The 27,176-nt window shown below is 50.3% G+C and overlaps 8 protein-coding genes and 1 non-coding gene across 9 annotated transcripts; 5 read left to right on the forward strand and 4 right to left on the reverse strand.

Moving 5' to 3' along the window:
• Positions 1 to 764: 764 nt before the first annotated feature.
• Positions 765 to 3,005, forward strand: UREG_04168 (uncharacterized protein; the record flags this gene model as incomplete). The annotated part of the gene is made up of 4 exons (XM_002544605.1): positions 765 to 833; positions 863 to 1,672; positions 1,723 to 1,860; positions 1,923 to 3,005. The coding sequence occupies 4 exons, from the start codon at positions 765 to 767 to the stop codon at positions 3,003 to 3,005; spliced, it is 2,100 nt and encodes a 699-aa protein (XP_002544651.1).
• Positions 3,006 to 3,498: 493 nt separating this feature from the next.
• On the forward strand, positions 3,499 to 4,663 carry UREG_04169 (reduced viability upon starvation protein 161; the record flags this gene model as incomplete). The annotated part of the gene is made up of 6 exons (XM_002544606.1): positions 3,499 to 3,511; positions 3,583 to 3,633; positions 3,757 to 3,802; positions 3,861 to 3,934; positions 3,999 to 4,146; positions 4,210 to 4,663. The coding sequence occupies 6 exons, from the start codon at positions 3,499 to 3,501 to the stop codon at positions 4,661 to 4,663; spliced, it is 786 nt and encodes a 261-aa protein (XP_002544652.1).
• Positions 4,664 to 6,398: 1,735 nt separating this feature from the next.
• UREG_07962 lies at positions 6,399 to 6,488 on the forward strand. Its single transcript has one exon. It is a non-coding gene; the product is annotated as a tRNA-Tyr (tRNA).
• A 1,393-nt stretch (positions 6,489 to 7,881) lies between these two features.
• Positions 7,882 to 9,000, reverse strand: UREG_04170 (uncharacterized protein; the record flags this gene model as incomplete). Its single annotated transcript, XM_002544607.1, has 3 exons — positions 7,882 to 8,699; positions 8,761 to 8,875; positions 8,959 to 9,000. The coding sequence occupies 3 exons, from the start codon at positions 8,998 to 9,000 to the stop codon at positions 7,882 to 7,884; spliced, it is 975 nt and encodes a 324-aa protein (XP_002544653.1).
• A 3,461-nt stretch (positions 9,001 to 12,461) lies between these two features.
• Positions 12,462 to 13,010, forward strand: UREG_04171 (uncharacterized protein; the record flags this gene model as incomplete). The annotated part of the gene is made up of 2 exons (XM_002544608.1): positions 12,462 to 12,505; positions 12,533 to 13,010. The coding sequence occupies 2 exons, from the start codon at positions 12,462 to 12,464 to the stop codon at positions 13,008 to 13,010; spliced, it is 522 nt and encodes a 173-aa protein (XP_002544654.1).
• Positions 13,011 to 14,961: 1,951 nt separating this feature from the next.
• UREG_04172 (uncharacterized protein) lies at positions 14,962 to 18,243 on the forward strand (the record flags this gene model as incomplete). Its single annotated transcript, XM_002544609.1, has 4 exons — positions 14,962 to 15,436; positions 15,565 to 17,216; positions 17,271 to 17,351; positions 17,410 to 18,243. 4 exons carry the CDS (start codon positions 14,962 to 14,964, stop codon positions 18,241 to 18,243), a joined length of 3,042 nt encoding a protein of 1,013 aa, XP_002544655.1.
• A 489-nt stretch (positions 18,244 to 18,732) lies between these two features.
• Positions 18,733 to 19,824, reverse strand: UREG_04173 (translation initiation factor eIF-6; the record flags this gene model as incomplete). Its single annotated transcript, XM_002544610.1, has 5 exons — positions 18,733 to 19,087; positions 19,161 to 19,349; positions 19,444 to 19,530; positions 19,621 to 19,692; positions 19,790 to 19,824. The coding sequence occupies 5 exons, from the start codon at positions 19,822 to 19,824 to the stop codon at positions 18,733 to 18,735; spliced, it is 738 nt and encodes a 245-aa protein (XP_002544656.1).
• Positions 19,825 to 20,886: 1,062 nt separating this feature from the next.
• UREG_04174 (uncharacterized protein) lies at positions 20,887 to 23,805 on the reverse strand (the record flags this gene model as incomplete). The annotated part of the gene is made up of 4 exons (XM_002544611.1): positions 20,887 to 22,194; positions 22,257 to 22,361; positions 22,420 to 23,636; positions 23,703 to 23,805. 4 exons carry the CDS (start codon positions 23,803 to 23,805, stop codon positions 20,887 to 20,889), a joined length of 2,733 nt encoding a protein of 910 aa, XP_002544657.1.
• A 757-nt stretch (positions 23,806 to 24,562) lies between these two features.
• Positions 24,563 to 26,293, reverse strand: UREG_04175 (uncharacterized protein; the record flags this gene model as incomplete). The annotated part of the gene is made up of 2 exons (XM_002544612.1): positions 24,563 to 24,713; positions 24,957 to 26,293. The coding sequence occupies 2 exons, from the start codon at positions 26,291 to 26,293 to the stop codon at positions 24,563 to 24,565; spliced, it is 1,488 nt and encodes a 495-aa protein (XP_002544658.1).
• Between the last annotated feature and the right edge of the window lie 883 nt (positions 26,294 to 27,176).

Genomic DNA, 27,176 nt, shown 5'->3' on the forward strand with positions numbered 1-27,176 from the left:
CGAACCGGCTCTCATGTAGCAAGTATGGAGTAGACTTCTTCGCACTTTGTGCTTTAGGATTCCTTTTGCTTGGGCATGAATCACTCCAACCCCACATACTCAGCCCTATCGCAGCTCGCTTGAACATATAAAAGCCTGCAATAGGACTCATTGCTCCTGTACATCCGTTCTCAAAACTAGCATTGTTTTTTCCTGACTTGCTGTCACGTTCCTGAAGCCTCATCATGAGATGGCAGACGACAGACACAGCACTGAGCCTGTAGAGAACCCCAAACCTTCCCCCGCAAATGAAAGCACCGCTGCAACAGGCGGCTCAAGGCCGCAGCCCCTTCGGACGACCATTTCTACTAGGCAAGTGTGCTATTTCCTTTCGTTACCGATCTTTCAATTATGTTGTTCAACGAATCAAGGCGATAGCGCTGCTGGTGTTGGCTCCTAAATCTCGATCTTCCGACCTGAGACTGATCCTTGTCTGGCCTTTAACAGATCCCCGAGAAGCACCTTGAATAGTCCTCTACGACATCATACTCGAAATCACACGCTCCCGCGGAGAGTGAAAGTCAGTTGGTCCCCTATTGGCGCGGAGCGTTGATCGCCTCCAACGGCCGTAGACTGAATAGGCTAAAAGGAAACACTCAATGCGCGATCGGAATATACGAATAGCCAGGACGACGGTACTGCGGAACACCGCATCAATCAATACTTGATAAAGCAGGAGATTGGAAGAGGTTCGTTCGGCGCAGTCCACCTAGCAGTGGACCAGTATGGCCAGGAATATGTGGGTTTCGCCATGGTTCTTTCGAGGAGCTACGCAGTCAAGCATCTCCGCCTCGGTGCTAGCTAACAAACACCGTCGTTGTAGGCTGTGAAAGAATTTTCCAAGTCACGACTCCGGAAACGAGCACAGTCCCATGTCCTACGCAATCGCACGGGGCCGCGCCGCCCGGGAGCACGAGCTGCCGGAACGGGTTTCAACGAACCCCTCCATCGAAATCCTTCGAGCCATGACTTTGAAGAAGGCGGAAACTCGCTGAACCTAATAAAGCAGGAAATTGCAATTATGAAGAAACTCAACCACCCGAACCTAGTTGCATTGTACGAGGTGTTGGACGACCCGACCGAGGATTCTCTGTATATGGTTATGGAAATGTGCAAGAAAGGTGTGATAATGAAGGTTGGTCTGGGCGAAGAATCCGATCCTTATGATGACGAAAGCTGTCGTTGTTGGTTTCGTGACTTGATACTCGGTATCGAATATCTTCACGCTCAGGGTATCGTACACAGGGATATTAAACCGGATAACTGCTTGTTAACTGCAGATGATGTTCTCAAAATCGTCGATTTTGGCGTGTCAGAAATATTCGAAAAGGATTCGAGTATGTACACTGCCAAGTCAGCCGGTTCTCCTGCCTTTTTGCCCCCTGAACTATGTGTAGTGAAGCATGGGGATGTGTCTGGCAGGGCGACTGATATATGGTCCATGGGGGTGACTCTATATTGCCTGAGGTACGGACGTATACCTTTTGAAAAAGGAAGTATTTTTGAGCTGTACGAGGCGATTCGAAATGACGAGGTGGTGTGCCCTGGGGAAGAAGATCAGAACTTCAAGGACCTGATATCCAAGCTTCTGGAGAAAGACCCTAACAGACGAATAACGATGGCGGAATTAAGAGTAAGATTTCTATGCAACCTTCAGTCGAAGACTTTCACTAACTGGCATAGGAACACCCCTGGGTTACAAAAGGGGGCACGGACGGGCTTCTTTCAGCGGAAGAAAACACGTGCAATCTAATAGAGCCTCCAACGGAAGAGGAGATGAACACTGCTATCACCAGGAACATGAGCCATGCAATTACAGTGGTATGTTGTCGCTATATTTTGGGTTTTTACTTTGAACTATGTCACTGATAGCCTATATCTAGGTGAAAGCTGTTCAAAAGTTCAAGAGGCTTATTGAACCGGCAAGTCCGAAACCTATCCAAAGTATTTTGGGTGAAGACGAAAAATCACACTTCGTCCAGCCGCCTCTTTCTATGGATGAATCAGATGCTTATGCGTTCCCCCCTAACCGAAAGAAACATAAGACCGCGGCCCCGGTTTCGCCTGGACTTTATGATATAACCCGAGGGCAGGATCCGACCGAGCCAGGAGAACAAACGGGTACTGTTAAAATTGCAAGAAGTCAGAACAGTACTTTCTCTCAGGTTTCAGACACAATTTCCGCGAGTCAAAGTGCTTCGCTATATAACATACCTGGCGCTGCAACGGCGGATAGCCCCGCCCCCCAGGCTTCAGGAACGGCAACTCCGAGTAAAGGCAGCATTTGCGAAGGAACGCGAGGGCACGCGCGCGATATACTAGAAGAGGACCAACCATATCTATTTATCGGGCCTTCCAGATTCCACCCACGTTTCGCGAATGAGCTTCCAGGCGATAGCCAGGACAGGCCAGTGACAATACATGATGAACCTATGCCAATAGACCCATTCTCACCGCCAATAGTTAGCGAGTCACCTAGCGCAGCTGACATCGACATCTACGAAACCGCATATAAAGAAGAGATTGAACGAATTCGGAATAGAAGCCGTACATCTCGCACTCCCCCGCCTAAGGTATACCTAACGAGAAGAGTGGATGGGAAACAATCCACCCTGGCAGCGCTACTAGAACAGGCGAAGGAAGAGGGAACCTTGCAAACTCCGAAAGCCTCAAGCCACGGCAAAACATTTCCGCGGGAGGATCACAATGATCCAAGTAGGGCTACTGCTCCTACATCCGCTACCTTTGCTGCGGCAGTGTCTTCTCTAAACACGCCTATCCTAGCATACAGAGTATCGTCCCAGAAATCGGAAGAAACATGTATTAGACCCTCTAATGCGCAATCACAGGCTCCTTTGGAGCCAACGCCAACAGCGACGGCGACGGAAATATCAGCACCAACGAGTCCAGAAGACCGCAGACGTGGCCTTAGGAATTTACTCAATCGCATCAGGGATAGCTCTTGATCATTCAATATCTAGGATCGTTTTGGTCGAAGAAATGTGCTTGGATGTCCGCCAAGGTGTGCGACAGAAGTATCTAAACCGTGCACTCCATTTTATTATATAAGATTACAATGGCCAGTAGATATTATTACTTATACTCCGTACTCTACAATGCAGCCGTGTTTATAGAACCAAGCGAGACTCGAAACAAAACTGGGCCGGTCTTGGCATTACGTAGCTTCAAGCCACGCCAAGTGGTTGAGCCACAGCCACAATCACTGCAAACCGCCAAGCCATCAAGAGGGACATATTGACGACTCTCGTTCTTCCACTATCTCCCTCTATTCCTGTCGCTGTGAATCTGTACAGGGTATTTGATGATAGCTGCTGTGCGATATATCGAGTAAGGGTTTACGATTACGACTTCTTTTAGCGTGCCCTTTTCCAAAGCCCGCAAGCGACCAGACATCTTAAGGCGCAAAGTACAGTTTACAACACCCACGAACGAGTAACGATGTCTTGGGCCGGTATGTCAGGCGCCTCGAGGGGACGAAGTGTGATAATTTGGGCGAACAAGGAACTGACAAGCACCGAATAGGATTCAAGAAAAATGTCAACCGGGCGACGACCCAGGTGATGATGAAGACCGGTTAGTTGAATCCCGAGATGGTTTCATTCCGCGGGCGGCTTTGATATGGCGGTTGAAACTGTTAATCAACTTTTTACACCGCCCTGAAGATGCTTTATGCTGATATATCTGCGATTACAACAGGGCATGTGGAGAAAACGAACGACCGTGATTATGAAATCGAGGAGAGGTAGGGCGAGAGTTTCTGTGTGGGCGATAGGTTATGTGCTTATGGCATGAATGGTTAGACGCTATCGGACTATGGAAGCGGCCGCGAATCGATTACAAAAGGAAGCAAAAGGATATTTAGATTCTCTTAGAGGTCAGTTGCCCCATATGCCCCTGATATACTCATTGATAATAGCTAACTGGATATTCATTTTTAGCCATGACGGCATCTCAAATGCGCATTGCGGAGACCATCGACGCTTTTTACGGCGATGCAGGTGCCAAAGACGGTGTGAGCAGAAGCTATAAGCAGGCCGTGGAAGATCTCGATGCAGAAACCATCAAGGCCCTTGATGGGCCGTACAGGTAACGCTCAGACGGCTAGGTTACGGATGTTAAAATTCCTAACTGATTCTGTGTAACTTGTAGAACAACTGTTTTAGAACCGATTTCCCGCTTTTGCGCATACTTCCCCGATATTAACGAATGCATCAAGAAGCGAAACAACAAACTGCTGGACTATGACTCAATGCGTGCCAAAGTAAAGAAACTCGTTGAGAAGCCTGATAAGGATGCCACCAAACTACCACGCGCCGAAAAAGACGCAGAAATGGCGAAACAGGCTTATGACCAGCTAAATGACCAGTTATTCAACGAACTCCCCCAATTAATCGACTTACGAGTACCATATCTAGACCCTTCATTTGAAGCTCTAGTAAAGATTCAGTTGCGGTTCTGCGCAGAGGCCTACAGTCGAATGGCGCAAGTGCAGCAGTACCTTGACGCAGAGACAAGAGAAGAATATGCGTCCGGCAATTTGGATAACAAGGTTGAGCAAGTGCTGCAAGAAATCAGAGACCTTAGCATTGCCGGAACGGTTTGAAATGCATTGTTCTATGTCTGCTGTATCCACTTTTCTGTTCTTTTTATTCTAGCCTTCTTTTGTATTTGGAAAATGATGTTGGTCCATTTCTGTTAGAAGGTTGACTGCAAAGGAGGCCTTTTCTTTCTCGGATGATGTGATACATATTTGTCTGATTTTCATACCCAATGATACGAGCAATAAAAATGCACGAAATTTATAAATGGTCAGTTTCGGTATGTCGGTCGGATCTGCGGGCTGACCATAAGTATTTCGCCTGCCCTGACCCAACCCAGAACACGCTTCAGCGAGAACGTACGGAGTATGTATGGAACATCTACTATTCCACACTTAGGTCATAGTAGGTATGGTAGACCTGGCCAAGAAACCACAAATCCATTCGAACAAGCTAAGGATTTCAACCAGACTTCAGGTTTCAACGCTCACGAAAAGGGCTCAAAGGCCTTTTACACCCTTCAAATGGTCGGACAGATAGCTGTGTTGTTTCGCATATGAAAAGCATATGGCATCATCACATCCACTGGCGGATTGGAGTAATTCCAAACCAATGGCTTCTATTTGAAGCGCCTGTAAAGCCATTGGGTAGGGGCTACCATTGTCCATCCCCCTCTTCTGCCGGTGACTTGCTCAATTTTCTGCTGTTCAACCAGAGGACCCGTTCGGATATCCCGGAGTATCCACACGTGTTTTCCTCTATAGCTATTCCAATCTTTGTTTCATCATCATCTTCGCTCTTTCTTCTTTCCTTTTCAAGAATGGTCGGGACCGATAACATCCCCCTCCCGGCAAGCCAAAGGCCGGGTCAAGCACCTTCTCTTTCCCCCCAGATCCCGATCGGCTCGCTTTTGTCTGCTTGTTTTTTTTTTGTTTTCGGCTTTGATCAAAAGGGACGCGCGTGCCAGGTGCCGTTAAAGGCCAAGAGGCGCGTCGTGTCGTTCGTCCCGGGTTACACGGTGCACCCTTGAACTGCTGCTCTTTTCGCACATGATGCAGGGATTGAGGTTGTCGCGGAAAAACCTGTTTTATCTCTTGTGGGTTAAAGGAGAAAACGGTCAATTGTAAGAGCCCTAACCGGGGGTTGTGGGAGAATTGGATTCGCGCTCTATTTGAAGTGAGTTAGGGTGTAGAGGTGGTAAACTCAGCGATAACGTCGACTCTGAAGTTCGATTTGAAGATGGACGTTACGAGTTACGAGGGAAAGAGTCGCACTTGTAAAAGCATGGCTTCGGGGGCCGAACTTCTTGTATCAACACTAGTAATTCAGAAGATCGCCGCTAGTAAAACCATGCCAGGCTGTTACAACGTCTTGTAAACAACGCCCTCATCAATACAGGGTGTTTCCCTGGCGTGCGGTACGATGACTGGCATAATGTCGCGCATAAGCCCTCTTGAGTTCCTGCATCTTACGAACATGACCAGAATGGCAAAATGCCGAGATTCTTCCCGAATTAAATTGGCTCAGTTGATCGGGATTTGAAAAGTAGATGAGCCCGCGGCTGATATAGGATATTGCTAGAAACTTGATATGGTAACGTACATAGTGCAGCTTAACAAACAATTCATACATCTTTTCCAAACGTCCAACTAGTTACTACATAGAACTTTTCATGTCGATTCATTTGCATGAATACGATATATAAGACAGATGAATATCAACACCCCCGACCAATGAATTATCCCCCATCCCCCATTCAAGCAGGCTTTCAATCTAGTCTTATTAGACTCAGCCAAGCAACCCCTGATGGTGTAGTTGGATATCACGTTCGGCTGTAAAGGGATTTCTCATGCTACCGAAAGGTCGCCGGCTCGATTCCGGCTCGGGGGACAAACATCATCTTTTTTTTGCTTTTTGCTTCACCACACTCTAAATTGCTTTTTCAACCATGTGTGCTGCAAAACTGCCCGCTAATAGCAATAAATAAAAGTCCCCGAATACATGCATGAAAGACTTGATGCATGATGCCTTGCTTGGTGCCAACAGCCTGGCGTTTTCGATGACTGACTCCTATGACAAGACGATGTTTTTCATCCAATTATTTTTGATCTCCAGCTCCTACTCCTGCTATGTTTTACAAGTACAGAGCCCATTCGATGTCCAGTATATCCATCGAACTTACACCATTTAAGAAATTAATAAGGAGGCATCCAAAGGAAGAAACAGGGACAGCACCGCCAATACACTCCGAAAAGAAATATATCGCCAAAGTCTTTCAGAATAAAGAGAAAGCAACTCAGAGGAAAGAAAAGAGCGTGGTTTTGTATCAGTGCTTAAGAGAATGTCTGCGATTTTGTAAGAAGTTCGGCAAAATTTTTTCAAAGGAAAGACCATCACCAACAGTTTTGGGACGAGGAAGACATTAAATCGACAGTAACATACAAGTCACCAGGTGACTTCGTCTAAGAAACGTGGGCATTCAACACATTTCATAGGTTAATGTAAAGAACAACTCGAGAAAATCAAGATATCATCATGAGAACGACAAGCAAATAATGTCATTTCCATACACATCATTAGTCAGTACTGGCTCCTGTGGCAGGAAAAGGGAAAGAAAATATGAGGATTGAATAAAGTGACGCTTGAAGAAATCTCACCGAAGAAAATGATCATTTGTCGCACCGTATCTGTTTCAGAATCCAATTCTCGATCCTATTGGAGAACGAAACTGTCAATTATGCTTCACGACGTATCAAAATCTTCCACTTGGATGGCCTCGTGCCAGCCATCGTTCAGGGGCCGGAACAGGTGGCCTATTGAAAGGAGGTTGAAACCCAAAAAAATTCAATGGGCACCCGGGATTCCAGAGCTGGCACCGGAGGCAAGAAGCAACCAAGGCATACGAGCATTGGTGCTTAGGTATCGACGAAAGAGAATATAAAAGGCTGAAAATACCCTCCCATAAGTCATAGGACTCGTCCAGGAAGCTTTACGTCTCCCTCATAATCGTCGCCGCCTTCTTTTATTGAACAAAGGAAAGGTTTGATCATGGCCGTGATGAACCCTGGCTAACAACCGAAAGGCAAAGGGTGTTAAAAGGACCCGTCCAATCCATCGCCGCCAGTTCATTCCTCCCGCCCAGACATGGGCTTTTCCGATTTCCCGACCCAGAGCTCGCGTCCATCTCCTGCGCTCATCGTCCCGTTTTCTGCCGTGGAGGTCGTACTTGCCATTTGCCATGTGCCTATCTCCTCACGATATTTCATTACCATCACTGCATTTCTCAAGTCCCTCTCTGTTCGTCCATCATGGAGTGTGCAGAGTCAACGGCGCCTTCCGTTTCCGGTACATTCGAAACGAGAGCACCGTCGTGTCTGGGGCTTGGAAGCCCCGGGCCAGATTGGATGATACCTCTGTAAGATTGATTGAAAGAAGTGGGAGAAGGCGTCACCTGGCCCTCCAATGTCCTTGGCATCGCTTCTTTTGTTGGTATCCCTGAGGTCGGATCCCCAAACAGTGAACCAGCCATAGCACCATGTGGCCCGGCTATACGGCGTGCTTGCATGTCCTCTACTTGCGATGCATCACGTGTGCTCTGAAAAGGAGTCCCTTCACTGTGTTTATGTGTCTGAGTGGGCATGGGCTGCTGAACAAACCCAGAGGGTTGTGGAACCGACTGAACCCCGCTCATGATAGTAGGTGATGAAGCTCCAAAACCTTTTTTCGTGGCCGCTTTTTTGGGAGGAGGATATTGTTCACCTCTAGCGTGTGCCAATGACATTCGCTTTTGTACCTCCGCTTTTGTTGGTCTGCCTCTTTTCCGTTGCGGTTCCCCTCGTGTTGGGTCCGGAAGGCGCGGTATCCGACGAGGTGGCCGCGCTTGAGCCGGCTGCAGGGCTTCACCGGGTGGAGTTGGCTTCGGCTGGATCAGGCGGGGCGCATTTGTCGATTTGTCTGGCGGAGTCGGATGGAGCGGTCGCTTTCGGGACCCAGGAGATGTTTGGACGGGGGCAGGTGGCCCTAAAAGACCTGGTCTATATGCATGGGTATACTCATGTTCCATGCGGACATATGCAGTTTGGCAAGAAGCAAGCGACCTCCCTATATAAGATCAGTCCTGAAGGGCCGAAAACAACGCAATCGCCTGACGATCGTGACATACCTTGAGGAAGAGGTATTTCCATCCAATTGGGTGCTATATTATTCTCTTTTATAATGCTAAACAGGAAAGATGAAGATATTCCGGCCTTTTTCAAAATCTCAGTGAGGAGAAAGTTCTACCACACATCAAGTTAGTGCCCTAGAAAACTAAGAGGGTCGCAACAATAACACAACTTTGCTCTCACAGGCGAGGATTTACCTTCTCCTCCTCGGTCCAGAATTGTTCTGGTTGGCTCGACATATCCAGCAGCTCATAGATCTATGAACACTATCCAATTTCGCATTAAAATACCAAAGGTTGTACAGGGCAGAGGAGAGCTTTCGACGGGGTGACGCTCAGCCGGCCTGGTGGGGCATGAATACGTTTCGGAAAAGGCTGGCGGGTGAAACGCGAGCCGCGGATGGAACAGAGAAGGGTGCTGATCAACGGACACGCTCGCAAGAGAAGAAAACGGGGGGGCCGAAGGTTACGGGACCAAATCGTATAGGTGCAAGGAAATCGGCTTTGCGACTTGGAAGCTAAAGAGCGGAAGCGTAGATGCAAACGCGAGGAACGGCAAGGCGGCACGCGCGTTAATACTGCCCAGCGAAACAAGAACGAGCAAGGCGATTGCAGTCAAGGCCGTCAACATTCGGCCATGGCGAAAGGCGAAGGGCCGGTTACTTTTTAACGCGTGGTTGGCAGGCAGGAGGTTGTGGGTAGGTCGCAACAAAGAAAATACGGCCGTGCGGTGGATGGAGAGAGGATCAAATAAACAAGGGCAGTAACAACAGAGCGAGCAACTGGGGGGGGGTGTGGGAAGAAGGTGTTTAGTCACTAGGATGTTTCCGTCACCCCAGACACAAAACGAAAGAGAGGCAGGAAAGCGAAAGGCAAAACGAGTGATGGGGGAGAGAACGAAAGAAGGGAAAAGAGGAGAGAAAGAGAAGGGAGAAGAAGGAAAGGCGGAATGGAGGGAGGCCGTTGTGGTCGCGATGTCGTTGAGCGGGTGGTGAAGAGAAAGAAAGAGGAGAAGAGCGAAGAAGGGGGAGGCGGACTGGAAAGGGCGAAGGTACCGCGAGGTACCTGGTTGTACAGTACAGCCGAAATTCAATTCCCTATACACGCCAAACGGCGGGACTCAGCAACGGCGGGCGCGGTATGGGGCTAGTAACCACCCTCACGACAGAGACGGGAAAACGAAACAAGACGGACGGGAAACTTACTGCACCAAGCCTATTCCGTGCTAGCCTGGCGTGCGATTAGGTAATTGCAGCAATCTGGATAGCTTGCAGGGCCGACAGGAGGTAATCTGATGAAAGCATTCCAAATTTAACCCGGGCGACCAGTGAGATGAGAAGCCGGATTTCGTTCTGAAACGCGCCTTAAATCGCTTCTAAAGGAGCCTTATTTTTCAACCCTTCAGCAGCCCATGGATCCACCTATACGGAGTCTATGCATGCCCATAGGATGTGCAACATCCTGGCTGACAGGTCTCCAGAGTGGCCCGGCTTTGCTGGTGTGTTTGCTTGGGGTGATGGGGCATTCCTCTTTTGTCACACATACAACATTATTGCTGACAGGGTGTCGGCACTTCGTCTTGGAGGAAACAGTCCAGAAAGGGCGATAAATCCGGGAGACGCTTTTAGCTTAGCAAACCCAGCTTCCCCCGTTCTTGAACAAACGTATAACGGCCTCATATTCCTTCCCGTCGCCACAAGACGGCCTTGAGCTTGAAACGCTTTCTTAAGGTTCGGAGAGTTAGCGGCTGGAGATGATTGTGCAGCGTGAAGCGCTCGCGCCTGGAAGCATATCGATATGTGGGTATGTTTGTTTGGATCCGCAACCCCCGCTACAATCATGGAGATTATCATTCTTGCACAGATAAAGATCCAAGAAGTTGCCTCGTCAGAAAGCGCAAAAGGCTTCCCCCCGGGAAAAAACATTTTTGAGCGTCCAATGCCAGCGTTGCGACCAGGGCTGTGTAATTGTTTGCCGACGATGCCCTTCGGTAGCATTTCACGATGATTTTCCCCAGCATTATGGATCGTATACGTAGGGGGCTTGAATGTCTCAGATAGGTCAGAAATACCTGCCGCGCTGGGTCTGCCCAAGGGCCCCTTCCGGCTTCCGTATTCATATAATATACCTAACGCCCCCTGAAGTATGCTAGAGTCTTGTCGATTATCGTTTTAACCTCTTTCTCATTCAATTTTCTTTTTTTTTTTTTATTTTTCTTTTATTTTTATTTTGATTCTTTTCTTTAGAGGATAAAAGTATGTGTCCTTTTTGCCTGTGAGTGGGCTATATTTTTATTCAGTGTTGTCAGCCCTGAGGGACAGGGTGACATTCCAACTGGCACTATTGGGAAACGGGCAACAACCAACTCGAGCGGAAACGAATGCGTCAGGCTGTGTGGCCGAGTGGTGCGAAAAGCGGCGGCATCTCAAGCAGGGCTTGAATGGCAGTGGGTAGGGAAATAGTAAAAGCTGGTTTTGCATATGGGATGGGGCTCGAGAAAACTTGTATCTCCCATTCGAGAACAAAAAGGAAATCGGGTGCAGAAAGACGAGACGAAACAACGAGATCGAGATTCCACGCGCACACCCGTCTCCAGATCGCCTAAGCTAGAAGCCAAAGAACAAAGTAGTGGGAACCGGCCAAGGCAGTGATTGGGCCAGAGCGAGATAGCTTCATGCAGGAGGGAATGGGTTGCATGGGAGGGCGGTTAAGTCCGTCGCTCCATGGCGGCCAGTCAAATATCGCAATGCCCGCCTGGAACCAGTCTTGATCTTGCGTGGTAACGGGCTGCAGATATTCCGCGTAGAGTTACAATGTTGCGATAGGATCCCCATTTCGGCAGGTGAGAAGAGTGCTCAAGATGCAACTTTTCGACTCGGAGAGCCAACGAGAACACGGTTTGATTGGCGACAGCCTAGGTAGGAAGCTGGCGTAATCTGTAGTGTAACATGACCGTGTATCGGGGTGTCGAGAGAGCAGAATACATGGCGGACCTGGAGTCCGTATCTCTGGATTAATGAATGCATCCTTGCACCAACCTGGTTGGATGTAATATCCCGTTCATGCAGAAAATTGACTTTTCAGGGAGTCAGGAAAGCAGTTTGACAAAGCGCTTTGAGTCTGGTCAGTGGTATTCCGGAGGCCATCTTTAGATGGATCAGGCATTGCGGCAAGACAAGCAGATGTGTCTTCTTCTGGCGTGCAAACTGGAACACCGCGTGTGGTGTGAAGTTGGATGTGAAAGATTGCTGGTGGTACTAGATACGGTATTTAACGGTAAATTAGCGACCTTGAGCAATACGCCAAGCACTGTACGGTAACCGCGTGACGGGGCGAGTGACTTGTTTCTACCTCATTCCTCTAGATGCGCAGATGAAACACAAAACGACGTGCTCATGCGGTACCTGCAGACAAAGCAGAGCCCTCATGGCCATTGATTCTCTCAACCTCTCGATTTGAAAACGATTTATCTGCAGAGATGCGACCAGTCCCAACAACTCCCGCACTAGCATCCAGGCACCCTATGCCTGGGAAGAAAGGACTGGCTGTAACCTGCCCCCGTAGTATTCTCTGCCCGCATTGACTGGCCAAAAAGAAAAGAACAGCGAACCTGGTCTGCAAGAGTCTCGTACCAGGTTTCGGGGCCCATACTCCGGAGCATTATGCTGGCCGACAAAACCAGAGGCTAACCAGTGCCAATCATGCCCATCCATTTGAACGAAAGAGCCGTTGCTGTTCCCTTCAGGTCTGCTTGGCTTAGTTAACGCTCCAGATGCCGTTTGTTTGGTCGATCCAGCGGCGTTTCCCAGCCTTACCCGACAGTCCCCCACGAACCCCTTCCCAGATCCCAACCAACAAGACCTTCGAGAATGCTCTCTCAGCCGCCAGGTGGAGGGGAGAAGAACTTCTTTTCGCCCAGTTGGTCCGGGGGCCCTGTGCCTGCATCCGCAAATACCGCTTTTCCCTTGACTCCCTTAACCCGCGAACCAGCTTTTCATGTTGAAACCACAACCGGTACTCAGCGGCGTCAAGCACGTCAACCAAACCGTTCGATCTCAGAACGATCGAGTCCCATGACATCGTTTGCGGAGAAATACGAGCGAACGGCTGATCGGACAACCTTGATTATTCCGCGCATGGAGCCATCAGAGAACTGTCCTAGCCGGTGCATGATTAAAAGCCCCGAATATACCCTGAACGCCACCGATTCCGGAATCTTAGCACGCCATCCCCCGAAGCTTCATTGTTGATAAGCCTATGGTTTCACTCTGATGCTGCTGAGATCGAAGCTTGTCGGCGTTGGGTTGTGTGGTTCATCGATGGAGGGGCATTTGCCATTTGGTTGGATCTTTTGCTGACTGTGCCGTGTCAACTTGGCCTCGTCCCCATCGCACTGAGTCTCTGGCCTTGATATTTTCAGGTCACCGATAACAACGCCTCGTCCGGTTCCAAATGACTCATTGGGTCTCATCTTCACTCTAAACCGCGTTGCGACCCTTCAGAAATGATTTCTCCGTCGCCCGACTATTCATCATTTGCGGGGCACTTGTCGCTTTCGACAACATAGCACTGCCTGCAAGAATCTCGCGGATTTTCCCTTTCTTAGTGCGAATTTTGAATCTCGACAGAAGTGCAAGACCTGGCCTAAGTTGCTCGTCATTGTCAATTTAACTAGGGTTGTGTTCTCTGTTTCTCTACAATGCTTTCTTTCATCGTCTCGAAAACGTTAACTGTTTCAAAAATTATATATACTGATATTCTCGCAGGTGCCCTTTGATTTTGCCGAAGCTGTGGCCATGGCGTTTTCTCTGTTTGTACCTAATAGTTATGGTCACTGTTGATATATGTGCTGGCAGCTGCGAAACCCAGACTAGAGTTGGGTGTATGATTCGCTAAAGCGTCCTCCAGAGTGGCGCGCTGACTTGGCTAGAGCCCATTAGCAGTTCCTTCGGCCCTGGTTCTGACATTTTCGCAATGGTCTCTTGCAGGAAAAGTCTGGAGTTTTGACGATTCCCATTGCAGCCGTCGCGCTGATTGACTACATGGCATTTTTCATTTTTTCTGGGGAACAGGGCCCTTTTTCCTTAATTCTTGCCGCATCTCAATGTTCATGACTCTTCTTGGCTAGGGCCCATGGGAATCAGGCCGAAGAATCCTTGGGGATTTGCTCCGCATCGTGGTTGGAGCCCAGGCGTGCAGAAAATGACCCAAAGGAAAAAACGAGCATCCGGTGTTGGGCGGAATTTCCACTATTTCCACTCACCGGCAACTCTGCTCAACCGCCTTCTTCTCGCTTTCACCACTTCACATTTTTCACCAATCCTCATCCCTTCTACAACCTCCCTCCCATCATCTGCTGGCTTGCAATATAATCGATTTTTGTGGACAAAGAATAGTCGAAATAGGATTAAATGAAATGAGATTGGTTCAATGCCATTGATGGCATTTATTTCTTCTCTCCCGGATTTGGTGCCGATAGAGAACAGCAAGTTCTAACTGGACTGCGTGGAAAGAGGCCCATTTGGTTCCTTATGCGGTCTGAAGTAGCAGACTTCGCAGATATCCAAAGGAAGAGGAGGGCAAAGGGGGTGCAAGCAGGCCGGCTCTAATTGACGACGAGGAGAACAAGTCGTTTTTCTTTTTTGTTTCTTCGCATCCTTCGTGGGCGAAACCTATCTCGATCTCAACACCAACTGAAGGAGTCAGCCCTTCCACAATCACCATTTATCCGTGGTGTCGCCTATTCTTGTCGGGCATCAACTACTATTGTGGAGAGGAGCACAATTCATTTTGCTTTGATCCTATTCACGGAACTATCCTGGTGCTTGTGTTGTCGACTTTTCACTGCCTGCAATTTTTTTCGCTTCACCCCCCATCTTTTCCCTCCTCCCCCTCAACCCAGATTTGCTCTCATTTTCTAGCAACAGCGGTCTACATTTGAATCTCTAGCCATTCTTTAAACCTTTCTCTCTGCTCGTCGCTATCCTGTCCTCGCCCGGGTCCTTCAGAGTTGTGGAGTCGCATCTGCCACTCACCAGCAGCAACATCAGGTTCGGGTTCTTGGCACTTCTTCCCACGACTCCAAAACCCATTTCCACAGAATCTCCCAACCTCGCAACCGGCTCTCTCGTTTAGACGTCGACTCGTGCCGTTTTCGACAAAAACAGCGCAAGCCGCCAGTGTTGCTACTGAGGTCTCATCATGGCCGGCCATGACGACCAAGAAGCTAAAATAGAAACTGTAAAAGATGCAGTGACCGATATGAAACTTGAGCGCCAGTCGTCGACTGAAAGCGCTGCTCTCAACGGCGCTGCAGGCACCAGCACTCCCGAGGACGAGGTTAATAGTTCTGAATATTCCAGCAAGTCCAGCACCCCACTTTCGAAGCCGTCGAAATCACGCACCCGTTCTAGCACTGCTTTTGCCAAAGATGAGGCTTTGGAAGAAAAGGTCGGTGGTGAAATCACCGTCAAGCAAGAGCCTGGTCAACCCCCGAAACTGGCTCGTTCTGCTTCGCAGAAGTTGCCTCCTCGGGTTGCACCGCTTTTCAATGACTTACCCGACATGACTACGGAGGCAACGAGCACTTTCCAGCTGATGGAAACTTGTACCTATGCCAACAAACATATGGGATATACCGAGCATGCGATGGATTGTGACTGTGCTGAGGAGTGGGGTAAGCCCTTTTTCCAATCTGATAATTATTGAACCCGGCAGTCTAGCTATTTCAGAGCCTTCCTCTCTTCAGCTTGGTTTTCGCAGCCACCTCAATAGCTATTTATGCATGCTAATCATACTGTTTAGATGCCGTTGCTTCCAAAAATTTGGCCTGTGGTGATGATTCCGATTGTATCAACCGTGCCACTAAAATGGAATGTGTGGGCGACTGTGGTTGTGGTGATAGTTGCCAGAATCAACGATTCCAACAGCGAGAGTACGCCAACGTCTCGGTTATCAAAACAGAAAAGAAAGGCTATGGCCTTCGAACAGACTCTGACCTGCGTCCCAATCAGTTTATATTCGAATACATCGGTGAAGTTATCAATGAACCTCAATTTCGCCGTCGAATGATCAATTACGATGAAGAGGGCATCAAACATTTTTATTTTATGTCCCTCAACAAAGGAGAGTTTGTTGATGCTACCAAGAAGGGAAATTTGGGCCGTTTTTGCAACCACTCTTGCAATCCAAACTGCTATGTGGATAAATGGGTTGTTGGAGAAAAACTTCGGATGGGAATATTCGCCGAACGACACATTAAAGCTGGTGAAGAGCTGGTTTTTAACTACAACGTGGATCGCTATGGTGCTGATCCTCAACCCTGTTATTGTGGCGAGCCGAATTGTACAGGGTTTATCGGCGGAAAGACCCAAACCGAACGTGCAACTAAATTGTCCAACGCAACTATCGAAGCGCTCGGGATTGACGATCCAGATGGCTGGGATACCGCCGTGGCAAGGCGACCTCGCAAGAAGAAGACCGGTGAAGACGACGAGGAGTATGTGGATAGCCTGCAACCGAAATCTTTGGACGAGAATGGCGTCACCAAAGTTATGGCTGCACTCATGCAGTGCAAGGAGAAATGGATTGCCGTCAAGCTGCTTGGTCGTATCCAACGCTGCGAAGACGAACGTGTCCGCCACAGAGTTGTGAGGATGCATGGTTACCAGATTTTGAATTCGCAATTGAACACTTGGAAGGAAGACTTCAATGTTGTTCTCCAGATCCTGGATATCCTAGATAAATTCCCGAGGCTCACTAGGAATAAAATCCTTGATTCCAAAATCGAAGAAACGGTCAATCCACTGAAGGAATGTGACGATGAACGGGTTGCAGGGAAAGCGACGGCGTTGCTTGATGTGTGGTCTGCTCTCGAAGTCGGCTATAGGATTCCTCGAATGAAACGAGATCCCGCGGCGATAAATAACACCCCTGCTGCCAACCATTATGAGCGGCGTGAAACGACCAAAGACGAACGCAAACGCAAGTCCAAATCAAGATCTAGATCTCGATCTCGATCACGGTCCGTGGATGTCACCAGAAATGCGCCTCGCGGTCCAGCGGCCCTTACCAGAGGCGGTAAAGGCCATATGAATTCTTATCGACCAGGCCCACGACCTTTCCGTCGACCGTTCAATCCACTCCCAAAAGGTTGGTTTGCTGCAGAGTCGAACGGACGAACTTATTACTACTCAGCCAATGGAGAAACGACATGGTCAAGGCCTACTGCTCCAGCGGCCCAGCCACCTCCTCCACCGAAACGGGAGTCCAAAGAAAAGACACTCCAGGATATCATCGACGGTATCGTGAACGCAAAGGAGAATACACCAAAATCTAAAGATAAATCAGGGACACCTGCCACTCCTGCTGACGCAAAATTGCCGGAAAAGAAAGAGCACAAGGAGAAGTGGCGCTCGTATAGTGAAGAGAAACGAAAGAAGTTGTACGAGAACACAGTATGTTTTGACCCGTTATCTACCCTTTAGTCTTTAGGTACTAAACCGTTATAGCTTTTTCCTCACGTCAAGTATATTGTGGATAAGTTCAAGCATAAGCTTCCCAAGGATGACTTGAAGCGGTACGCAAAAGAGGTATGCTCATGACTGCCCGGTTTCCAACATATAACACTGACTGACATGGTTACTCTAGGTCGCGAAAAAACTGGTGAACTCTGATTTTAAAAACAACCGCGTCCAGGACCCAACCAAAATCAGCGAGAAGCAGATCAAACAAGTTAAGAAGTATTGCAAGGAGTATTTTGACAAGGCAGTCTCAAAACATCGAGCTCACGAAGATAAAAAAGCTGGAAAAAAATCAAAAGAAGCAACGCAGTCGGCGCCATCTAATACTGATAACCCGGAAAAGATCCCAGTCAAAGGACTGCCACAATATGACGGTGCTGCAGACACTAGAGACGAGGATAGCGACGTCCAACTATCCGATGCAGAAATAGAACACACCGTCGAAGACAGAAGTGAATGTCTAAAACGCAAGCGTTTCGACGAAAGAGATTCTGAAGACAGCCACGAAAACGGTGGTATTTCCCCTTGCAAACGACCTCGATCCACCTCACCGCCGCCCCCTCCTCCGCCTCCCATGAGCCCCAGCAACCCAATCTCAGACGAACGACTCGGAGAAACCCCCAAGCGTAAACGCACCGAAGATCTCGACGAGGACGAATACGGCAATCCTAGTGCCTCTCTTTCACCCGGAAAACGACACAGGTCCGAAATCTCTCCTCCTCCTCCTCCACCACCTCCGCCCCCGCCACCACCAGCAGATATCTGTCCCGAGGATGAAAATGAGAATGAGGATGATATCGAACCAACCGACGAAGTGGGAGCAGACGCGGAAACCGAAGGTTATGATGGCCTCCAGAAGCGTAGCCAGGGCAAAGAAAATGGCTTCCAAACGCAACCCCCCGGTTCGCCACTGGCATCCCAGTCGATATCCGAGCAGACAGGGACAGACGCACGCTCGTAATTCCGTTTTTCTTTTACTTTGATTTTCTTTTTGTGAGAAAGAAGGCCCCGGCTCCGAATGGATGGGGTGCTTATATTCTTGTTATTTGTTGTTTTGTCGTTGCTGGGCCTGTCGTCGATGCTGTACATTCCCCGTTCAAATACGTTTCATCCGTTTGTTTCCTTCTATCCCTGAAAGTCTTAGCGGGTCATATTATGGGGTTCCATTTTCATGTTTGGAGAGGTTTTTTTTCTCTTTTTATTCTTTCTTAAATATCTCAGCGGGAATATTAGAGGGTATTGGTCTTGTATTAGTTACATCTTGACTTGTGTCAAATAGGTTCCGACTCGGAAAGCAGTCTGCTGCTAGACAACAATTCATCCAGATTCCCAGCTGCTCAACAGAGACACCTAGTATCCTTTTCCATATCAATAGAGATCGATTACCCCGTAAATTGTCCAAACCCAATTGACCCACGAGAAAAAAAAAAGACGAGCATTATCCTTCTTATCAATAAAAGCTCTCCACCAGAGTCTCTTTATTAACATTCCCCAACCCCCGTTCCGCAGCCTCGCCGAGCCTAAACACACTCTCGACCACGCTCAGCTCCGTCGCCGTCGTATCCAGCCCCGTCACCGCAAGCCAGTCGTTAACCACCATTCCCGCGCCGACTACAGACGAGCCGCGATTGACGCTGCCCGCCACGAGGGGGACTTGGAGGAGGGAGGAGAGTTCGTCTTGGTCCTGGATGGAGGTCTTGGGATGGACGATGCCGCCTTGGTTGGAGAGAGCCATGTATGATCCTGTTAGGACGTTATCTGCGATTGTCTGACGGAAGACTTCGACGCCGAGGACGTCTGATATTCTGTTTTAAGCGGGAGACTTTGTGTTAGCATTTTCTCCAAGTTCAATACTAGGTTGGGGGGTAAGGAACGGACATTTCTTCGGTTTCCCGTTCTAAATCTGGATGGACGAGGGCTACATGGTCGTTGCAACATATCACGTTGCCGAGGGCCGATAATCTTTCTTCCACCCGTTGTATCTTTACGGAATCTGGGATGGAGTTTCGGAGGTGTTGGAGTTCTTGATCCGTCGTCGTCGTGGGCACGAGTAGACCTTTTCGGTTTCTGGCAACGAAACGAAGCAAGAGTTGGCAGTCAGTTCAACAAAAGGGAAACAAGTTTGGAAAGCGCAAAAAGAAAAGAAGCAGTTGCTTTTTACCCAGTTGTTAAACGGCCAACGATCCTTGTACCCGCAATCGTGGCATGGCATATGGGAATAACATCTTGCAATTCAGCTTCAAACACACTAATCACAGAAGAAAGGTCAGCAAATCCCCCCTCCTCGCATAGTCTCCAAAAGCTTCCATTTGAAACAGGAGAGTACTTTGCTCCCTACCTGTAAAAGTTCTCTGATCCACCAATTGCCACGAGAGCATAAGAATTCGTCAAAGTCGCAAAGACACCAACTCTAGAATAATCGCGGTTAGCCAAATAGAAAAAAAAAAAAAAGGCTCGCGCGGGGCCCGCCCTTCTTCGATGAGGGCGGGCGGGGGGGGACTCTTAACTCGTTGGAATTCTCAAATTGTGCGCGCACAGCCATGGTGTCTCTCGGTGTTTCTGTTTGGTCTCTTTGGAGCTTGTCTTTAAGTAGTAAAATGGGAGGTCGAATGTTGAATGCGGTTGTTGTCTCTGTAGGAGGGAGAAAGGTGGGTTGAGAAACCAAGCTTGAAGCGGGGCAAGCAACAAGAAGCAAAAAGCAGGCAAAAAAACGAAGTGGAAGAAGAACCAACAACGCGCTTTTTATATTGACAATTTAAAAAAAAAGAATAATAAAAATTCTACAGCAATGGGGATTTGATTCTTTTTGAATGAAAAGAACCGGGTCAGATTTACGATCGAGTCCTCGCGTTTCACTCCCCTTGCCGCTTGTTATTTCGAGGTGACTCATACCCAGTCACTGTGTGCAATAACGAGTTGATCGAGACGATGAATATGCCATTTCTGCGGGCCCGACTGCCAATAATGACTCTGATGGCCAGAGATTACTCACTTTGCAGAAACATCAATCTGTTTTGATGGGCCTCCCGCGAGCACTACTGGCCTAGAATGAAGCCTCGCTGGTCCAGTTGGAGTCTGTTCAGCGTACAGCTTCTATCTTGAGAATGAGGATACCGGCAATTTTGGTCAATTTCCTTGTATTTGTCCGGAAGGGATCGAGATTCCCAATTTCCAAATCTCATTCGGAGAGGATGTGGAATCCATCTCATCACAGCCAGCCCCAGTCGAAACATATGTAAAGCAAAAAGCAACAAGATCTCCATCATACGACACACGCAGTTTTAGCCCAGCTGGCTCAGATTTTGTTACAAAAACCGCGGTCAAGAATGGCAAGGGAACCAAATGCATCAATAGAAAAATAGAAATCAAAATCAATCATCAGTCATACAAACAAAAGAAAACAGGCTTCACACTTTAGCAGTAGACAAAACATCAAAACATAGTTACATGACAGACATTGCAAACCCATAATAATACAAAACGCCATGCGCACATTATGAAAACTGCTGCCATGGCTGCACCCCGAGCGTACCATCATAAGCACAGTCTAAACTGGCACCTCATTTCCTACGTGACAAACGGATAGCTGACTAACGAAACCACCTTAATACCGCGGCGGCGGACCCTGATGCAACCCATGCTGTGCATGCGGAGCCTGCTGTGGGTGCTGTGGCGGGTGCACTGGTGGTGGTAAACCCTGATGCGGTCTCGGGGGTGGGGGAGCATGCTGCTGATGGTACGGCGAATAGTACGGTGCCGGATACATGTGGTGTTGATGGTAGGGCGGTCCCGGTGGCGGGAGGGAAGGAGGATGCGGGTAGCCGACCGGTGGTCCGGGCATGTATTGCGGTGGGTGGGGAGGGCCGTAGGGACGGGGTGCTTGGTGCGGTGGTGGAGGCTGAAGGGGTTGGTGAGGGTGGTGAGGACCGAGTCCGCCTGGATATCGCAGTCCGGGAGGAGCGGGGAGGTGTTGCGGAGCGGAGGAAAATGGATCTGGGAGCCGTAATTGCTCGCTTAACTTTTCGCGAATCGGTGGAAGTCCTGGTGGTGCCGGTCTTGTTGCGGGGAGGAGTGGGCGTGGCATACCGGGGTATGACCTTGGAGGGCCGGGAGCGGGCTGCTGCGGGGGCGGAGGCGGAGCCTGGTATTGAGGCGGATAGAACTGCTGATGCTCCATAGGGAGCGGAAGGAGCTGTGATGGCAAGGGTTGCGGCAGGATGGTCCGATGCATCCCTCGCGATGCTGATTGTTCCAGGTACTGTGGCGGCGGCGGATATGAATGCGGTGGCAGCTCAGGCATCCGCTCCATAGCACTGGTACTGGGAGGATGGACAGGGGCCGGGGCAAGGCCAGACGACGCACCCGCAAAAGGCGGTTGCACCACAGCTGGTTGCTGGCCAGCGTCCGCACTCGACGACTCGGCAGGGTTACCCAGAGCGATCTCCGCAAGGGCATTCAACGCATTTAGGGGTTCCTTCGGAGCTTTGTCCATATTTTCTTCTTCAATGCTTGCCCCCCGGCCTTCTGCGAGTTCACAGGCATCGGCGAGCGCGGACATGAGGCGCTGGAACCTTGGGTCGCTGAAACGAGGCCGGGGACTTTCCTCATCGCTTTCGTCCTCAGTAATACCGCCGTCCTGGGCCACAGCCTCCTTGTTCTTCTTCTTGGCTTCCTCGCGCTGCCGCTTCTTCTCCTCTTTGTCCCGTTTAGCTTCCTCGTTGATGTCTTTAAGCAGCGCAAAGATATCGCCTCCGATCCGGGCTCTCTGGACAAAGTCATCCCAGCCGCTATCGGCACGCTCGTAGAGCGCGGCTCCGTGGGGGTTTCGGATGTAAGTGCTATCGAAGCCGCGGACGGGTTGGTGCGGAGCGCGACGGTTGGTCTTGGAATTTTCGACATCGGATTCTTCACTCTGTGTAGAAAAGCACTGGTTAGGAGCTAGTTTTTTACCCAAGTACTTGAAACAGTTTTTACCTCCGTGTGGTCTTCATCACCAGCCTGGCGACATTGGTCCAGATATCGCAGGAAGGTTCCTTGCGCAGCGAGAATGTGCTCGTCTCTGACCGACTCTACCTTTTCCTGCTTTAGATAGTTAGCATATGTAAAAGAAGATTAGATCTCGTCGAATAAGCCTGACCCTGAACGCGGACTTGATCCAGTGCTGGTTCGCCTCCAAGGCCTTTGTGGCACTTTCAATCCTAAGCTCATACTCTCTATCAATTAGGCCCTTTCTCGTTTCCAGCCTTTCTTCTAGACCATCGATCACTTCTTGATACAGCGGAGTATCTAAATGTGCCCTCGGGTCTTTGACCAGGCGAGCCTCCGAGCGACTCGCGAGGACGACAAGAGCAGCTCGCTGGGCCGAAGCTACTCTGCGGAACGCATGATGCAATTCCTTCTGCCGGTCTCTGAGCTTCTTGACAGCAGCGGTTGCTGACGGCGACAGATTTCTGTCATATAGATGCAGTTTGGGGCCGTTTTTTCCAGCGCCAGTGACAGCACCAGCAGCCTTGCGGCCTGGACCCAACTTTCGTCCTTTGCCTTTACCACGAGGCCTGCCGCCGCCACGGCCTCTACCGTTGGTGACGGGGACCGTGCTAGCAGACAGCTCTGCTGCCTCGGACTGAGTTGCAACAGGAGACAGGGATGTGGCGGAGATTGGGACTTCTGCTCCAATAGGAGTATCAGTATCTGTGGACTGAAATGAGGGGATATCTGTCGACAGTGTCAGAGTTGGTATGGACCTATGAGGCTCGACCGTGGTGGCGGGGGTTTCGTCGCTCCTTTGAGACGTAAAGGCACGGGCTTGGCTTTCATCGGACTGTTCCTCTTTAAGGCTTTTCGCGGGAGAGTCTGATGTTCCTGCGTCCCCGGGTCTGTGGTTACCGTCCGAGTTGGGCTCCGCACTGGTGGCCCGCTGGACAGTAATATTGTCGGATGAATGATGAGGCCGCTCAGGAGTCGGGGCAAGCTCTGGAATAGCTGGCTCTGCTGGCCACGACGGGTGGGAAGTCGAGAAGGCTGCCACTGGAGGAATGGCAGGTTCCATGGACGACGCTTTGGGCAAGTGGTCTGCCGGCGAACCAACATTCGGCGATGGATCTGTGGCTCGACGTTTTGAGAGGATCCTTGCGGACTGTCGCGTTGAGCGAGGATGCTGGCGTCTGGAAAATTGATCCGCTAGTAAAATTTCCTCTCTGGTCCTTCGTCTCTTTCTGGCGGGAGTCCCAGGCTGAGTGGTGGCGGTGGCCGGGGGCTCCGTGACCGGACCAGGGCCACGAGTTGATGTGTCGCCCGTGTCTGTTTCCTCCTTGGGAAGAGCAGACGGCGGAGAAGAAAAAGAGCCAGACACGACTGGGACCAATGTTAGCGGGTTGATGGGCGATTGTGCGGGTGGGAGCTGAGCTGGGCCGGGCTTACCTTGCGCGGGCTCGGTGGCCTCTGCTGGGCTGGACGAGTCAGGCGGTTGGGAAGCGCCGATTGAGGCATGCTCCTCGTCCAGCTTTCGCTTGACACCGGCCATGAGGGCGACCTGTGCGATCAGGGTCGGCTGGGCAGGTGGATGCCAGGGTTGAATCTGGGGTGTGATATGCACGTAATTGGGTGGTCGAGGTCAATGCAAGGTTGGGACCAGAAAAAGAAAGGAGAAGAGGAGAAACAAGAGCGAGTAAAGACAAAGAGTAGAGAAGAGAAGAGCAGAACAGAACAGAATAGAATAGATGAATAGGATAGTTTGGTGGTCTAAAGGGCAAACAAGAGCGTTGGCGATCCCAGTTGCAGACAGCCAAACAAGGTTCTTCTCCACACACGAAAAGGATGAAGGGTGAATGCAAGATGGATATCCAGCAGGCAGGAGAAGAAGAAGAAGACGAGGCAGAACGGTGTAGGCAGCAAGGGAGTGTTGGGCCAGGACAGAGGCGGTGTCAAACTACAGGCTGTTGAAGATGTTGTTGCATCCTCGACAATGCACCAGGTGAGCTTCAGCCAGAACAGAAAGAAAAAAGGGCCAACAGCGGTGGCCTGGTGATTGGCTGGCCTGGATAAGGTGTGCGAGGGCTAAACTCTGGCGGCGATGGAGAGACGGTGAGCAGAGCAGAGCAGAGAGCAGAGCAGCAGAGCAGACGGGCGTTGATTCCAGTGCTGTTGTCGCGGTGTTATAGAGCAGCAATGAGAATTTTCTTGTTTGGGTTGCTGGCGCTAAGGAAATGAGTTTGAAGTATGGACTGTTATGCACTCTTCTTTTCCATTCTCTGTCTCTCTCCTTTTGCTCTTCTGCTACTCTACTCCATGCCTTCTTTTATCCTCCTCTCCTTCTTTTGCTTCCCTCTCTTCTTCTCTTCTTCCCTCCCTCTAACTTCTCCTTTTCTCTTCTCTTCTTCTGCTTTTCTTCTTCTGCACGCAATCCTGGGCTCCGCTGTTTTAGCTTTGGCGCTAAACACGGTCAAACCTTCGTTGCTTAGTCACCAGCCAGGTCACAGCTGACTAAGCTCAAAGCGGCTCTCCGTCCCTTGCACCAGCTCACTGTATACTCTGTTCGGAGTAGATCAGAGCAACGTGCTGCAGTAATAAATACCCAATGCTATATACATAGTTATAATCATCCAAGCACCCGACCCATCCATGCGCCATTCATATTGACCACTGAAAATGCCCAGTCCCAGCCCGCTCCCTCACCGACACGGAGGCATCGAGCTCCCCCGCCGCCCCAGCCGTGCATGCCTCCCACCGCCGAAATCATGAAGGCTAGTCCGGCTCCCCGCCGCCGACCCATACCCCTCCACCGACCAATATCCTGCCGGAGAAGGCCGTCGCAGCCGCCGCACCGTCCCCGTGTCTCCCTCCTCCTCCTCCTCCCCTTCTTCTTCTTCCTCCTCCTCCTCGGGATGCGCCAGCAGACTGCGTGACCGCGGCCGCGACAGCGACGACCGCGATATCGATCGCGACCGGATCTGGTTCAGCGTCTCGATCGAGATTGTGCGGCCCGCCAACGGGGACGCCGTGACCGTCGTGCCCGGCAGCGCCACGGGCGGCGCCGACGGGCTGTCGCACCGGAACAGCGGGTGGATGTGATCCTGCGGGAGCTCGATCGTGTGCCGTCGCGAGCTGGCGACGCTGGCGGTCGGGGAGGGTGTTCTGATCGTGGCCCGGGCGTCGGGCATGGACGGCCGTTCGAATAATAACGGGTCCGGGGAGTGGTCACGGGACGCGGGCCCGTGGAGGCTGGTTTTCGATTCGCTTTTGAGCTTCACCAGTTCGTCGTGGAGGCCCGGGAAGCGCCGTGAGAAGCGCCGCACCCAGGTTTGAGAGTCGGCGGATGCGCGCGTGCGTCGGTCGGTTGGCACGCCCGCCTCGAGTTCTAGCTCTTTGGAGCCGCGGGACGGTTCTACTCTGGATAGCGACGACGTTTCCGACTTGGTGATGTTCTCTGCGCCACCCGTCGACGGGCGCCGGTCGTGGGACTCGCCCCGGATAGTCGTCTCGTCCTGGGCCTTTCCGCCCGTCCGTCGTGTTGCCCGATCTCCCAGCGTAAAATCCCACTGCGGCTCACTAGCCTGGTGTTTCCGGTCCAAATAGAGAAACAGGCCATATGTTGCCGTCTGCAAAACGACCGACACGGCCCAGAGCGCGCACCAAACTGAAAACAACTTCCGGACTTCCCTCTGTCGCTCTGCGTTCTTGACATCGCCGAACCGCGTTGAACTCCACCGGATCGCCATGGCCGCGACCACCGTCATCAGACACAGAGCAGCCCCGATCGTAACAAAAAACCACCGCTCGGACCTCCGCTTCAGGCGAAACCCTTTTCGGATCCGCTGCCGGAAAAGAAATACCAGAAACGCTTGAATGGCACAGTTCAATGCGCTGCCCGCGACGCTGGCCACCTGCAGCGCTCCGATATCCGGAATCTCTCGAGACACCGCCATCGCAAAGACGCCATTTGACACCGTCGATAAGAGAGAGAATACCGTCGAGACGGTGCCGACCACATATACCAGCCCTACTCTTGTCATGTTCCCGCAGATCGCAGATGAGTCTCAGGCCCACCTGGTGCCCTTCCGTAGATTCCTAGGCCAGCAGACGTCGGAGGGTCTTTTTTTCACATCAAAGCGTAAAAACGATGTTCTCAACAGGGCATTTCGCCAGAAAACCGACTATGGAGAGAATTCGAAGTCGTAAGCCATGCAATATGTTCCCGGGGTCGTGTAGGCCTAACGTAGAGATCCTGCAACCTCCTTCCAAAGGGGACAAAAAGTAAGTAAGTAAAAAAAAAAAAAAAAAAAAAAACAAGATCCTGCTTTTTTACAAAAAGAATGCAGAGAAGCGAAACATCCAAAAAAGAGCGTGGGTATTTTTGATGTGAAAAATGATCAGACGGGGGAAACGAGAAAGAGAAACAAACCCGCAAGTATCAAATCTTGCAGGCTTCGCGGTCAACCCAAGTTTCTACCAAAAAGGCGCAGCGCAATTATAACCAACTGGGGAAGCCAACCAGGTGAGAAATTAGGCCACTTTCCCCCTCCCCCCAAAAGCAGGGAGACCCAACTTCTGCGCGAAAGCTGTAACAGCCCGGGCCAAACTCGTGTTTCCACACACACGAGAAAGAAGCCACGCGGGTTGCGAAGAAACAAGCAGAAATGCCACCGCGCAGGGATCCTGGGGGATAAACATGTATCCTCGGGGCCCATGATTCGAAATTCATTTTTAAGATTAATCTTCTTTTCTTGCTCTGGAAAACCGGCTGGACCGGGTCAGCAGAAGATGGCAGGGAAGATTTGGTTAATTTCCAAGCGTCATTGATTATCTTGTTGAGTGTTCACAACAAAAGACAAATAAGACCATCTCAGACGCGGTGTTTGACCGAGTCCTAGCTCTGCTTTTGGCGTGTGTGAGGGA

Source organism: Uncinocarpus reesii, genomic scaffold, assembly GCF_000003515.1.
Source record: "Uncinocarpus reesii 1704 scaffold_2 genomic scaffold, whole genome shotgun sequence".
In the NCBI taxonomy this organism is placed as follows: Eukaryota; Fungi; Ascomycota; class Eurotiomycetes; order Onygenales; family Onygenaceae; genus Uncinocarpus; species Uncinocarpus reesii.